The sequence below is a fragment of the Zootoca vivipara genome, chromosome 14, assembly GCF_963506605.1.
Source record: "Zootoca vivipara chromosome 14, rZooViv1.1, whole genome shotgun sequence".
Classification (NCBI taxonomy): Eukaryota; Metazoa; Chordata; class Lepidosauria; order Squamata; family Lacertidae; genus Zootoca; species Zootoca vivipara.
This window is the reverse complement of record NC_083289.1, coordinates 12,140,142-12,155,794: the sequence shown is the minus strand read 5'-3', so window position 1 is coordinate 12,155,794 and position 15,653 is coordinate 12,140,142. Positions and strand designations below refer to the sequence as shown.

Below are 15,653 nucleotides of genomic sequence, written 5' to 3'. Positions count from 1 at the left end.
AATGCGACTGCTCAGTAGCTGCTCGGAGTGGTTGCGATTTTTCGGGATGGTGTTTTGGGCTACTACCTGCTCTGAACCTGACTAATATCGGTTTTTGGTAATAAAAACATGTTCTTTGGAAACTTGTTTAGATCAAGTTAATTCCTCCATGTGAATAGTTCACTTTTTGAATAATAAGAATTATATGTCACAGTGTGGTGTAGTGGTTCAGTGTCAGACTAAGACCTGGGAGACCAGGGTTCAAATCCCCATTTGGCCATGAAGCTCACAGGGGTCATCGCCTCTTAGCCTAACCTACCTGGCAGGGTTATTGTGGGGATTAATTGGGTGCCGATGTGGGTGAAGAACCAAGTATGTGGGATGCAAGTGCAACAAATAAACGTAATTAAGTAAAGTTACTGCTTGTCAAATGTCCTTGTGAAGCTTGCCGCAGGGCCTGGGACTTAAAGCCTCTCACTTTTCTCTTTGGTGCTGTGCAGGCAAACATCAACGAGATAGTGTTAGCTTCTACGCACGACGTTCAGGAACTTGATGTCACAGCCCTCCTGGCTGCTCAGTCTTACATATGGATTGGAGAGGAGTTTGACCGAGAATCTAAAAGGTTGGCTACTCATGCCTTGCAGCTCTATTTAACTGGAGAGTTGAATGCATAATAAATACCTTAAATATGCTGTTGTGTCTGATACTGAAGTGGTAGCTGGTGCCGAATGCACTGGCAAGACTGCATTATTCACAGAGGCTCTTTATGGACCCGCTTTGGCGGGGGGGGGGCGGCGATGCCTCCTGTTGTTCTGCATAACTTGAGAGCGGACTGTATATACTGTATTTTGAACTTCTGTGGATGAGCAGGTTTCCATGTGACCTGTGTGCCTCCACGACCCTGATCTATAGGCCCAGCTACTCCTGATCTTTCGTTTTCCTGATCAAAAGCAGTTGATGGGGGTTAGGATTAGGAAGGCACACAAGCAGTGCGTCTCTTCCGTACCCTGCCTGTATCCTCCAGCGTTTTATTTGGTTACAGGCAACTTCAGGTGTTCCTGGAAGAGACAGATTCTCTAGATCCACTACAAATTGGGTTGACAATTAGAGGCACTGTGTGACACTGGTTGAGCTTAGGGAGGAGGAGAAAAGCCACTTTTTTAGGGGGTTAAAAAAAAAGCTTTGGGGGGGAGTTCCGGTTTTTTGGGGGGGGGGTGAAAAGCAAGGGACAAAAGGGTAACATCACTCACAAAAAGATCGCTATGGATCTAAACAGCAGCACAGAGAAAGCTCCGTCTTCCCATCCAGAGGTCATACAACAATGGAGGGTGGGGTGAGGGGGTGAGGCAGGAGTCAGTTTTAGTGACGCTCAGGAAAGGGAGCCAGAGATCGACCATGATCTACCAGTAGATCGCGATCGACCTGTTGGACACCACTGTTCTATGGGATTCCTCAGCATATTATCCTCTCCCTAGTGCTATTTAACATTTATATGAAACCATTGGGAGCAGCATAGCTGCCAAGTTATCCCTTTTTTTAAGGGATTTTCCCTTATGCTGAATAGGCTTCCTCGCGAGAAAAGGGAAAACTTGGCAGCTATGGGGAGCAGTCATAAGGCGTTTTGGGATAGTCACCGAGTACACTGATGACAGGCAGCTCTACTTCGCCGTAAGATCTGAATCTGGAGTCTGAATGCTCAGGTCTCAGGTTCAATACCCACCATCTCCCATTAGCGGTGGAAATGTCCCTAGTCTGAAACCCTGGAAAACTGCTGTCAATTAGTGTGGGTAATACAGAGCTATTGCATAAGTAAGCTTCCTAGATTACTTCATACTGATAATGGGAGGAAGAAGGAAGAACCTTTCCAACACTACCTACTGTCTTGCCTGTAGTAACTGCCTATGGCAGTTGTTCTGCCTGTGCATCTCCCCGCTCCCAACCCCGACTGTGAATGAATGGTAGGATTGCCCCGCAGATATACAGCATTATCCGTTGTGAAAAGCGTAGGCGCGGCGGCCAATGTCGCACAAATTTCTCTGCAGACAAAGTAGCTAGATCTTAATGCTCTGTTTTTCCACCTTTTCAGTTCGGATGACCTTGACTTCCGTGGCTCCACCACGACACTCACGCAGTCGAGCACGGCGTCCTTTGCGGTGGCTCAGATGCAGCCTGCCTCTTCTTCTTCGTCAGCTGCGTCTATGCCATGGTTGGGCAGCGGGCAAACAAGTACTGGAGCTGGCGTGGTAAGTGACTGCATCTCCACGTGGCTGGTCTGATCCGCCACACCACAGGTTTTCAAACAAGCCTGGGTTGCACTCATTGCAGCTCTAAGTTAAAGCCAGTTTAAGAACGTGAGAAGAGACTGCCGGGTCAGGCCAGTGGCCAGTCTAGTCCAGCATCCTGTTTGGACAGTGGCTAAGCAGGTTCCTGTGGGGAAACCTGCAAGAAGGACACAAACACAAGAGCCCTCTCCCCTCCCTGCATTCAGCCTCCAACAGGGGAGGCAAAGCATAGTCACCATGCATAGCAACCATTGTGGAACTTTGCTCTGGCATAAGCAGGTAGAGACACGGGTGGCGCTGTGGTCTGAACCACTGAGCCTCTTGGGCTTGCTGATCGGAAGGTCGGAAGTTTGAATCCCAGCAACAGCGTGAGCTCCCGTTGCTCTGTCCCAGCTCCTGCCAACCTAGCAGTTCGAAAGGGCGTCAAAGTGCAAGCAGATAAATAGGTACCGCACCGGTGGGAAGGTAAACGGCGTTTCCGTGCGCTGCTCTGGTTTCGCCAGAAGTGGTTTAGTCCTGCTGGCCACATGACCCGGAAAGCTGTCTGTGGACAAACGCCAGCTCCCTCGGCCTGAAAGTGAGATGAGCGCAGCAACCCCATTGTCGCCTTTGACTGGGCTGAACCGTCGAGGGGTCATTTGACTTTTTACCTACCTAAGCAGGTAGCTGATAATTTGTTTGCACAATAGTAGTGCAATCTGTTGCCTGAGTTTCTGCACTGGATTTCTCTGTTGCTCAACAATTAAAACTCACTTGTCATGGCCACCTGTCATGGATGATTAGTTGAGATTCCTGTATTACAGGGGGTTGGACTAGATGACCCTCGGTGTACCTTCCAGTTCTACAGTTCTATTATTCTATCTGTCTCCTAGTGTGGTAGCAGACAGGGAGCTTTGGATACAGCCCTTTGTCGTCATCGTCCCCCTCTGATTTCCGTAAAAGATGAGATGGTGCAATGGCCACTAGATGGCAACAAATGCCAAAATAATTGCAAGTTTTACCCCATCATAAAGGCTGTCCCGATCACAGAATAACCACGTGCTATTTTACCACCAGGATGCTTAATGCAGTTTGCATTTTCTTTCCCATAGCAGAATGTGCCAATAATGTTTGGAGGTGGAACTGCACCACTGTGCGCAGGCTAAAATGTACAGCGTGTTATTTTATTTTATTTTTAAGACCTTTGCTGCTAAGAAGTTAGGGCCGACGAACCATGCTTTGCACAACCAGGGCACGAAGGCTGCTTGGAAATTGCTCCCTTTGTCAAAATAACCATGTGCAGCAACTCAGCTTTTGGTCAAGCAGCTTTCTTCACAACACTGCAAATGCCCCCTCCCCCCCCCAACACACACACACAGACATCCCCCGCCGCCAAAAAAAATAAAAAAGATATGAGGTGGAACATTTTTTTAAAAAAAGTTTTTATTTATACTTTTCAGGCTTATGCATTTCATTAGTTTTACAATCATTTTAACAATTCAAAGTTTGACTTCCTTCCCCCTCTCTGCGGTTCCTTAAATTTGTTTTTTAATATCTTCTGCATATCCAAATTCATTTAGTAATCTACTTTAAATATATACTCTTATGAAACTGCAGGTTATTACAGTAATCATGCCAATGTTTTTATCTGTCTACAATTTATCTGTAAATATTCAATATACCATTTCCATTCTTTTATAAAAAGTTTGTTATCTTGCTTTCTTATTCTTCCGGTAAGTTTTGCCATTTCTGCATATTCCACAAGTTTTTGTATCCATTCTTCCACTGCTGGGACTTCTGCTTCTTTCCATTTTGGGGAGAGTAGCATTCTTGCTGCTGTAGTAGCATACATAAATAAATTTCTATATAGTTTAGGTAGTTCTGTCCCTATAATTCCCAAAAGAAAAGCTGCTGATTTTTTTTTTTTACAAAGGTTATTTTGAACAATCTTTTCAGTTCATTATATATAATTTCCCAGTAAGTTTTAAGCTTACTACAGGACCACCACATATGATAAAAAGAACCTTCTTTCTCTTTACATTTCCGAGATGACACAAATAAAACAGCTTTATCCACATGATAAGCTCTCATGCATAAAGGGATGACTACATGGCAATAGCTGACACACATGGAATGGGGTGCAGGTGGTGCTATGGGCTAAACCACTGAGCCTAGGGCTTGCTGATCAGAAGGTCGGCGGTTCGAATCCCTGCGACGGGGTGAGCTCCCATTGCTTGGTCCCAGCTCCTGCCAACCTAGCAGTTTGAAAGCACGTCAAAGTGCAAGTAGATAAATAGGTACCGCTCCAAGCGGGAAGGTAAACGGCATTTCCGTGTGCTGCTCTGGTTCGCCAGAAGTGGCTTTGTCATGCTGGCCACATGACCTGGAAGCTGTACGCCGGCTCCCTCGGCCAATAACGCGAGATGAGCGCGCAACCCCAGAGTCGGTCATGACTGGACCTATTTGGTCAGGGGTCCCTTTACCTTTACCTTTATGGTAGTTTTGAACCTGCACCCATAACATGCAGAAACATACAGCCTACAAGCTCAAATGTGAGATTTTGCTCTGATGCGCTGGTTCACAGAGCCCAATCTTATCCACTCAGATATAAATTGCACCAAGTTCACTGAGACATGTTTCCAAATAAGTGCAGGGAGGGTTAGGACACCTGAATAGGAAAAGATGCCAGAACCCATACAATCTCTTACTCTTGCCTATGTTTTATTGTCCAGACTTGTAGAAAAAGTGGATTGATTATGATTTCAATTTCTTTTGCATGAAGCTCATCAAGCGGAATTTGAATAACGTTAAGAGAATGACCTCCCATCCATTCCATCAGTATTGTGAGTAATTTCTGTGCAGCAGTTCTAACTGCGGGAGAAATAGCAGGGGTGGAGGAGAAATGTAATATGTTTGCATTTCCGTGGGAGCCTTAACTAATCTGCAATTCCTGGACCAGCAAACAAACTGAGAGGCAGCCATCTTTTGATTTCCTTCCCCCAATCTTGCTGCGCAGTTCTCCAGCCGAAAAAGGAATACAAAAGTTGTGCAGGTGGGGGGCAAAGTATACACAAAAATGTGTATATCATCAAAAGTAAGATACGGTATTTTTGTATTTTAGGGTTAATTGCTTTCAAAACCATGAATATTTGGCAGATTTGCTTACCAAAAAATGGATTTCTTAGGAGAATTGTGTGCAGAAATGCATATGATATTTCCTGCTGACTTTTTTTTTTAAAGCAAATTGAAGGTTGGGGATAAAAAGTATGAAACTGAAAGCAAGTAGTTGGAGCAGATTTTATAGGAGCAGGAAATAGGGGTATAGTAATTGCAAACTAAGGGACCCAGGTGGCTCTGTGGGGTAACCACTGAGCCTAGGGCTTGCTGATCAGAAGGTCGGCGGTTCGAATCCCTGCAACGGGGTGAGTTCCCGTTGCTCGGTCCCAGCTCCTGCCCACCTAGCAGTTCGAAAGCACATCAAAGTGCAAGTAGATAAATAGGGACTGCTCCGGCGGGAAGGTAAACGGCGTTTCCGTGCGCTGCTCTGGTTTGCCAGAAGCAGCTTTGTCATGCTGGCCACATGATCCGGAAGCTGTCTGCGGACAAACGCCGGCTCCCTCGGCCTATAGAGCGAGATGAGCGCCGCAACCCCAGAGTCGGACACGACTGGACCTGATGGTCAGGGGCCCCTTTACCTAATTGCAAACTATCACATTTTCTTCTTTCATTTAGTGAAGTGTTAACTTGGTCTCTTGTGGGTGTGTTTCTCAGACCTTACAGGAGCCCAGGATGGTAGCGTCCGGATGTTTGAATGGACAAGGCCGCAACAGTTGGTGTGCTTCCGACAAGCAGGCAATGCACGGGTTACTAGATTGTATTTTAATTCTCAGGGCAATAAGGTGAGTGGTCCCATCTGTACTTCTGAATCAGCACACAGGCTTCTTCTGGCCTATGCCTGCTTACCTGGGATTAAGGCCCATTGAACTCCCTGGGGCTTCGCAGGACTGGACTGTTTATTGTTCTGCAGATCCTTTTATTAAATGACAGCGTTCTGCAGTCATTAGAATAGGACCAGTCACACCAGTAGAGGTAAAATATGTCAAATGGAAGAAGCATAAATACAGCAACAAGCTGTGTTAAGAGTTTATGCGAGCATTCTTGAAAACTGCATTGCAAAACTTTGGTCACAAGCATTTTCTAAAGAAGAGAACGAGCACAAAATTGTGCTGACCACAGAGCTATGATCAAAGGGAAATAGGGAACTGCCTTCTGCAAGCTCAGACTCTATGGGATGAGGCATCTCTGGCCATCCAAATGTCATTGGATGCTGGGAGTTGTAGTCTCAACAACACCCGAAGGGCCACAGGTGTCCCCATCTCTGGCTTAGAGTGATGGTTCCTGGTTTCTAATAAACTATCCCATATAAAAGCTGCAAAAAGTTGCCACTGAAATTTAACAAAACGTTAAGTGCATAGCTGTCCAAAGTGAGCCAGCAGCGAATCGCACTGTGCATAACTCTTTATTAGCAAAAATATGATCTGCACAGATGGGCGGAGTGTCAGGCCCAATGAGCACAGCACCTCAGCCCCAGTAGGTCTTGCCCCATGGATCAGTTCTGAGACTGAAGGCCCCCACCTCCCCACATCTGCCTAAATCCCCTCTTTCCAGGGATTCCTCCAATCAATCAGAGACTGCATCTGCACGAAGTCAACCTCTCCTCTGCCCTTTTTATGCCTCTTCTGGTTCTGGGAGACAAGTGGGGAGGGGAGTTTGTCGCAGTAGGACAGGGAGACACCTGTGACACTTCACAAATCTGAATCGTCTCTGCCTGTTGGCCTCCCTCCTCTCCGGCTTCAGCTTCTCTCTGCCACAGGCTCCCCCCGCTCACTAAGCCCTGTTACCCTTCAGCTTCCAACACCTCCTCTTCCCAGTCTTCTCCCTCTGACCACTCATTGCTGTCCTACCACCACTCCTCAGTCTCTGAGCCTTCTTCCCTTGGTGGTTCCCCAGCTGGCTCCTCCCACCATTCCTCTGCGCCCAACTACTCCATGACAGTAGCCTGGAAGAACAGTAGCAAGATTAGGCCCTGGTTACTGAAAAATAGCTGCTCTTGACACGTTTTCATAAAAATCATGAAGACAGTTATGAAATGAGTGGCATCTGTCTCTTGCAGTGTGGTGTGGCTGATGGAGAGGGATTCTTAAGTATCTGGCAAGTAAACCAAACTGCAACTAATCCTAAACCTTATCTGGTAAGTAAATCAAGTCAATTTTTTATTTTGAGCGACCTCATTTCTGGTCCCACTCCCCAAGTTTTAGGAAAACTCCAAACTAGGAAATCCAAGAAGTCAGTTTGGTTGCAAGTTTTGAATTGGCTCTTCGGTGTAGCGTCAGCAGTCTTCCCCAACCTAGTGGCCTCCAAATGTTGGATCGTTTCATTCCTGACCATCGTCTGGGGCTGGTGGAAGTTGCAAGTCCTGCAGCACCTGGAGAGCAACCTCTGTAAAGGGCAGTGTGAAATGCATGCAGATTTAAACTTGATTTTTGAGCTCTGATTCCCAGGAGGTGACATGGACCTTCCTAAGGGAATAGATTCAGGTAGGTAGCCATGTTGGTCTGGTGCAGGCAAAATATATTTTAAAAATTTAAAACAATGTCCAGTAGCACCTAGGAGACCAACTAAGTTTGTCATTGGTATGAGCTTTCCGTGTGCATGCACACTTCTTCAGATTCTTCCGGGTGTTGTTGTTGTGAGGATAAAATGGGGACAAGGGGAACTCTGTACACCTTGAGCTCCTTAAAGAAATGTTAAAATATAAAATTAATATAGAGCAACTATAAATATAGAGCAAATAGAAAGAGGGAAGCCTTTTGGGTGCGGGTGCGCTCGCACTCTTTGGAACACCCTCCCAAAGAAACGACATTTACAGTATCGGATCAAGACATTTGTATTTGCCCAGGTGTTTATATTTCTCTTCTGGTGCCTCCTCACTTCATAGGTTTTACAGTTTAAGTGTTCTGTTGGCCCTCCATTTTACTCTCTTAAGGAAGCATGCCAGTTGTGATGTTATATTCTGTTCTATTTATATTGTTGTACATCGCCCTAGAATCCATCACGATGAATGGTGGTTGTAAGGGGGAGAGGTTACAGAGAAACCCCCCCCCCTCATCAGAAGCAGCCCGTCTCCAAGCAGTCATGAAAGCGCGGGGTCTGAAGGGGTGAGTCAGGAGACGGAGAAGGAGTGCCAGGGCTCTGGCAGCATTGGAGAGCCACTGCTCCACAGGCAGGAAGAGAGAGAGGCGGGAAGGGTGGACAGGCAGAAGGCAGACCGTAGACCCTTCCCCCCAATTGAGGAGGAGGAGAAAGGGGAGGAGATTCACTGTCCCGAGTCTTTTATGTTGGTCAAAGTCGCGAAAAGGGGCAGTGCCGGATTCTGATTAAGGAGACATGAAACCAGCAGCTCGTTACACTGTAAATAATGTGCACCAATAAAGACTTTTGAAAGACAAGCATGTGGAAGGTCGTTACTCAGGAGTAGTCGTAACAACCCTGACAGTGGTTTTCAAAGTGTTTCAAACAAACAAGCAAACCCACGTTTCTTGGGATGTGGCCCCGCCTGTACTAGATGGTTAAGCATGGTTTGGTTTTTGAACTTTGGAAGGCACAGGAAACCCTTAATTTATGAGTGCAATGTCCTTTAAGACTTTCACATTTTCATTACTGTTTAATCATCTTCTCAGCAATTGCAGAAAGAGAAATGGCAGTTATAAATGAGAGGGTTAATTGCTTGCTTAGTTCCCTTTCCTGTTCGTTTTCAAGCTGCCATTAGGCTGTTAATCTGTAGCTATAACGTTTGTGTTCCCGACTGTTTTGCTTGTGATGATGATGTTGCAGAACCCTCATTTCTGTGTCCCTTCTGTTTTCTTTTTCAGAGCTGGCAGTGCCACGGCAAAACCACAAGTGACTTCGCATTCATTACCTCTTCGAGTCTAGTAGCCACCTCTGGGCAGTCCAGTGACAACAGGTCTGTCCAAAGGCCAAAAAATGGGAGGAAAGAGTGATCGGTACACTTGGAGAATAAGCAATATTAATTTTATTTTTGCGTGTCTTTTCTTCTTTCCAGAAACGTGTGTTTGTGGGACACCTTAGTGTCACCGTCCAACAGCCTCATACATGGTAGGTTCATTGCAATACATCTTTGTATTAACTCTGTGATGTGCAAGTGATTTGAGATGCGTTCCTGTATTCCTGGAAGTTATGGTTAGGAGTCTCGCTTAGTCCTGTGGACGGTGGTGCGCACTGCCCTTTTGCTAGTGATCATGTGCTCCACAAGCTCATATTTTTGTTGGATGTGCCCAGATGTTTGCTGCTGCCAGTCATGCCAGGTACAGCAGTGGAGGCTGGTCCATTAAGGCAAATGGGGCACTGCCCCACCAATCGCAGCCTGCCCTCTACCAGCCACCGCTTGCCAGCTGTCATACCTGTATATCCTATAGCATGAGGTTATAATAACCATTTACTTAAAACTTGCTTGGTCGTTTGTTTCCTCGCTCAGCCTTCACTTGTCACGATCACGGTGCTACCGTGCTACAGTACGCACCCAAGCACCAGCTGCTGATTTCGGGAGGCAGGAAAGGCCACATCTCCATCTTCGACATCCGGCAGAGGCAGGCCCTGCACACCTTCCAAGCCCATGACTCTTCGATCAAGGCGCTCGCCCTCGACTCTTCCGAAGAGTGCTTTTGCACGGGCTCCGCAGAAGGCAATGTGAAGGTAAGCGGAAGTTCAGGTGAACTTGTGCTCTGTAACCTCTGATACAGGCTGGCAAAAGACATATTGTGCACACTGCGTAGAAAAATGGTCCAGGTGTTGTCCCACTCTGCAGGGCTGACTGCTCCGCTCCTCAAAATTGAGCTGCATGCAGTGACTTCCATCCACCACCTTCACCCGGATAGCTCTGTCGGTAGAACATGAGACTCGTAATCTCAGGGTCGTGCATTGGAGCCCCACACTAGGCGAAAAGATTCCTGTATTGCAGGGGGTTGGACTAGATGATCCTTGGAGTCCCTTTCAAACTCTACGATACTATGAATACTCTGGTCAGACAAAAAGAAGTACTTCTTCACGCAGTGCATAGTTAAAACTATGGAACTCACTGCCACAGGAAGCAGGGTCGGCCACCAACTCGGAGACTTTGAAAGAGGATTAGGCAGGTAACTTACCGGAAGAATAAGAAATCAAGATAACAAACTTATTTATAAAAGAATGGAAATAGTTTATTGAAAATTTAAAGATCAATTGTATGCAGATAAGAACATTGGCAGGATTATTGTAATAACCTGCAATTTTTTAAGAGTATATATTTAAAGGAGATGAATAAATGAGCACATTAAGTTAATTTGGATATCCAGAAGATATTAAAAATAAATTTAAGGAACCGCAGAAAGAGGGGGAAGGAAGACAAGTTTTGAAAGGTTAAAATGATTGTGAAATTAGTGAAATGTATAAACCTGAAAAGTATACCAGTAAATAAAATTTAAAAAGTAAGAAAGAGGATTAGGCAAATTCATGGAGGCCAAGCCTGTCCGTGCCTACCAGCCATGATGGCTCTGCTGTGCTTATGTGCTGTCTAAGACCCAGCATTTATGTGTGCTTGAACATGCCCCTATCCCGGGGGTCTTGCCCCACATTATAAGGGTTCAGTCCTAGGATAGGGACCTTCTGAGGATCTGGTCCTAGGATTCGAGCCTAGAAAACTGACTTAAACCTGGTCTAGAGCATTTGTACACCCAGGCCCAATATTGTCTCTCTTACCTAGCAGCTGTGGTCTAAACCACTGGGCCTCTTGGGCTTGCCGATCAGAAGGTCAGTGGTTCGAATCCCTGCGACGGGGTGAGCTCCCGTTGCTCTGTCCCAGCTCCTGCCAACCTAGCAGTTCGAAAGCACGCCACTGCAAGTAGATAAATAGGTAGCGCTGTGGCACAGTGTCCCATTGCGCCATGCGTGGTTTAGTCATGCTGGCCACATGACCCAAAAGCTGTCTGTGGACAAACACCGGCTCCCTTGGCCTGAAAGCGAGATGAGTGCCGCAATCCCATAGTCACCTTTGACTGGACTTAAACCATCTAGGGGACCTTTACCTTTCCAAGGTCTCAGGGAGACATACCTTTACCATCACCTTTTACCTGGTATTTGACCTGCATATGAAACACGAGCTCTGCCACCGTTAGAGGTGGAAAATGCGATCACCTGGGTCCCCAAAATCGACTGACAAGGTCCTTGTCCCCCCCCCCCTCTTCCTGCAGGTGTGGAGGCTGGCAGGCTACGGTCTGATCCACTCCTTTAAGCACGAACATGCCAAGCAGTCCATCTTTCGAAACCTCAGCACTGGAGTCATGCAGATTGAAATGGCGCAAGGCAACCGCATCTTCTCCTGTGGAGCGGATGGTACCCTGAAGATGCGAGTTCTACCCAATGCTTTCAGCATCCCGTCGGGCCTCTGCGACGTTCTGTAGACTTTGCCGACGCTCCCTTTCCGAGAAACGTGGCTGGGACCGGGTACTGTGGTGTAGCGAGCATTTGAGAAGGGGTGTCGCCACACTTCATAATCGAAAGTTAATTATTGCAGCCTTTAGTTGCTATACAGTTGAGTTAAGAGGAAGAGCGATGTTTCGACCCTCCACCTTTATTCTCCCCCCCCCCTCGTTTAAAGCACTGCGTTTATGAATTGATGGGGTGGAAATGCATGCACTGTATGGGCGCCGACGTCCCTTGCACAGTGACCGATGGGCTTGTGCTCTGTTGACCCATCAGCCTTGTTTACTTAAAGTAAGCAAAAAGATGCTTATTCTCCTGCAGTTGCAGCAAAATCCCTAAAAGTCAGCTATTTTTGATGTACTTTTCAGGATATTCTCTTCCAAATCGTTGCCGCTAAGTTGAAGCATGTCTGCGACCCCCCCTCCCTCCAATTTTGAAAATGATTTGCTATAATGAAGGGTATTCGAAGTGAGCGTGATTTTACATTGTTGATGTCGTTGTTATTAATTATTATTATTATTATTATTATTATTATTATTATTATTATTATTATTATTATTTTGGGTCATGCCACTATGAAAATGACTACCACACAATCCGTGAAGCTGTGTGCAATGGGGAATGTACTGTGGGCTGATGTGTATATTATTTGACGCTGAGACTCCCCTATTATATTTCCCCCTTCCCAAATTAGCATCAATGCACCGTTGGAGCACTGTAAATTGCACAGAATAACATTTCTCGGAACCTGTGGGATTTTCCTTGGAATTGTATGCCACTTTTGATTTTCTGTGTCGTTTGCGCTGAAGACGTTTTGAAACAAACCGGGACGCTCACCAAAACGGAGGCCCTGTGGCATTCTCCCCTCTCCCTTTCCTAACGTTTGGTACAGCTGAGCACTGTCCCGATATTATTTGGCGCATTTCTCCACATTTCAATCCATACCATTGGCCAGACAGGGCAGAAAACCAAGCCACGTTATGACATCAGTTCAAGTCACTACTGAGAGGTGAGGGTGGGAGAGAATGCAACACAGGTCTCTGTTTTCATCCGAGGCGCCGCGATTTTCCTCATATCAGATTCCACCTTTGGACTCCTTATTCCTCCTCCCCCCCCCCCACCATTATTTCGAGTCCTGCCTTTTGCGTTAGGAATGTAATTTGTGAGCACTAAGTGTTTGTTGTGAAGAGGAAACCTCTTTCTAGTCATCTTTTTGAGTTCTGAGTTTTATTTTTACGTAGGGGGAAAAAAACACGAGAGAAGGAAGGGGGAAAAACCAAACAGATTGATCTTTCTTAAAGTGAAGCTGTAGAAGAAACTACTGATATAGACCCATGCCACATTTCAGATGAATGTCAGGCTTACATGTGGCCAGCTAGTAAATAGTTGAAAAAATTGGTAATCTTGAACTGTTTCCGCGGCATATTGTATAAACTATGCAGAGGTCAATATTGTTTGCTTGTAATATACCAGCTATTGTTTGTCATACCTAGATGTATTTTTCTCTGTCGAGACACGTTCTTTACGAAGATATAATGGAGCTGATGTCTGTGTATTTAAATGTTTAACAAACTGTATTTTCCCCCCCTCCAGTGAGAATTTATGTTTCTGTGCTGTATTCTAAATCAGAAATATATATATATATATATATATATATATATATATATATATATATATATATATATGAGAAATATATATATATATATATATATATATATATATATATATATATATATGAATGAGATGGAGTAAAATGCACCTTTGTCTAAAGGCAATTTTAAGTGCAAGCTGCAAAGTATATATATATATGAAAAGAAAGTAAATGTCCTTTGTTAGTTTTATCTTTTTAAGTTAAATAAATTCCTTTTATTTCACGGAATGCCCTACAGTCCTTGTCGTTGTGGTAGCGTGGGACTTTGCAAGGCTTGATAGCAACAGTTTCCCCCAGCTGTTTAAGGAGACAGCAGCTGGAATATATGAGGTCTCAGGGTGGTTTCACATAAAAAAATCACAGTATATAAAATAAAAATAAAATCAATAACCCAATAATACCCCCCCCAAAAGCCACATTTTAAAATGGGTATGGGATGCTCATCAGGACTACCAAAAAACTGGTTAAAAAGGAACGTTTTTACCTAGCGCCTAAAGGTATATAATGAAGGCGCCAGGCGAATTTCCTGAGGACAGCATTTCACAGACGGGGAGCCACTGCAGAGAAGGCCCCGTTCTCGTGTTGCCAGCCTCTGGACCTCTCGAGGAGGAGGCACATAAAGAAGGGCCTCCAAAGATGATCTCAGTGTCCAGGTAGGTTCATATGGAAAGAGGCAGTCCTTGAGTTATTGCGGTCCTGAGCCATTTAAGGCTTTATAGGTCAAAACCAGCACTTTCAATTGTAGAGTTTGAAGGGACCCCAAGGGTCATCTAGTCCAACCCCATGCAACACAGGAATCTTTTGCCCAATGTGGGGCTCCAACCCACGACCCTGAGATTAAGAGTCTTATGCTCTACCAGCTGAGCTATCCCAGCTCAGCTGATGAACCTTTCATCCAGAGGGCTGCTTACTCTTTGGGGTAACTTTCCAGGGGCCACATGCCAGTGATGGTAGGGGCCAGAGGCAAAAGTGGGTAGCACAATACAGTAGGTTAGTTAGTTCATGCACCCCTCTCTATACTTTCCATCCAGGCAAGGATGAGTTCAAGGGCACCTTACAACCAGGGAAATTACTCAAGGGGGTATAAAGCGGGGTCTGGTGAGAAGTGGGTGTGGTCCACAAAGAGACCCAAGGGCCAGAGAAAGAGGCCCCTGCGGCTGCATTTCCCCATCTCTGTTCTAAAGCTTGATGTTCTTATTTTAAAAAGGTAAGGGACCCCTGGATGGTTAAAGGTGACTATGGGGTTTGTGGCGCTCATCTCCCTTTCAGGCCAAGGGAGCCGGCGTTTGTCCGCAGATAGCTTTCCAGGTCATGGGGCCAGCAGGACTAAACCGCTTCTGGTGCAACGGAACACCGTGACGGAAACCAGAGCGCATAGAAACACAGTTTACCTTCCCGCTGCAGTGGTGCTTATTTATCTACTTGCACTGGCGTGCTTTCGAACTGCTAGCTTGGCAGGAGCTGGGACGGAGCAGCAGGAATTCACCCCCATCACGGGGTTCCAAACCGCCGACCTTAACGATGATCAGCAAGCCCAAGAGGCTCAGTGGTTTAGACCACAGCACCACCCGCATCCCATGGTGCTCTTATAAGCTTCATGAAGAAAAAAGTGCTATTTTAGATTTTTATAATGTATGAACTTTCAAGTGCGTCCTAGAACACGGAGAGGACACACCTTGCTCTCTTTTCATGCCCCTCCAATCTACTGCAGAGGCGTCATCATCATCATCATCGTAATAATGCCCCACTCCCCAGATCCCATGTCTTGCACACAGTCGTCTTGCACCAATGCCGGGCTCCTATTCCTTGCACACAAATCTGTGTGTGTAAAAAAAGGGTGGTCTACATCTTCCATTTGGTTTTTTCCCCATTCTTTGAAGAGAGGTTTTCCTCAGGAGCAGTGTCAAAAAATGAAAGGGAAGGCTTACATTCTCCCACAGAGTACATTTCTCTTTCACACACATACCTGCTAATGCTATTTTAAGTTCTTTTAAAAATAAAAGCCTTGCAAGGATACATATAAAGTTAGTTTTGTAGGTGTTCCTCTGTTTCTGGCACCTGTTTTACACCAGATCATTCCCAGAGGTTGCCCTCTGACGGATTACTTTTGCAGACTTCCCACTTTGAGAAACATTTCTCTGCCGTCAATAAGCACCGCCGTACCCATCGCCGTTTGACGCATCTTTCCAAAACAGCTGTGTTTGGCTGCAACAGGAGCCAGGAAG

At 45.7% G+C, this 15,653-nt stretch overlaps 1 protein-coding gene across 6 annotated transcripts in view; it reads left to right on the top strand.

The window, feature by feature from the left end:
- The window catches only part of DMXL2 (Dmx like 2), a 100,478-nt gene extending 87,092 nt beyond the window's left edge, over positions 1–13,386 (top strand). For all 6 annotated transcript variants that reach the window (XM_035131024.2, XM_035131022.2, XM_060282351.1 and 3 more), the window contains 9 exons: positions 480–601; positions 2,066–2,222; positions 5,023–5,083; positions 6,012–6,139; positions 7,414–7,491; positions 9,173–9,264; positions 9,364–9,416; positions 9,796–10,013; positions 11,546–13,386. In XM_035131024.2, the coding sequence (XP_034986915.2) occupies positions 480–601; positions 2,066–2,222; positions 5,023–5,083; positions 6,012–6,139; positions 7,414–7,491; positions 9,173–9,264; positions 9,364–9,416; positions 9,796–10,013; positions 11,546–11,755 (1,119 nt within the window). In that variant the 3' untranslated portion in view covers positions 11,756–13,386. The remainder of the gene's footprint in view (positions 1–479; positions 602–2,065; positions 2,223–5,022; positions 5,084–6,011; positions 6,140–7,413; positions 7,492–9,172; positions 9,265–9,363; positions 9,417–9,795; positions 10,014–11,545) is intronic.
- Positions 13,387–15,653: the final 2,267 nt, after the last annotated feature.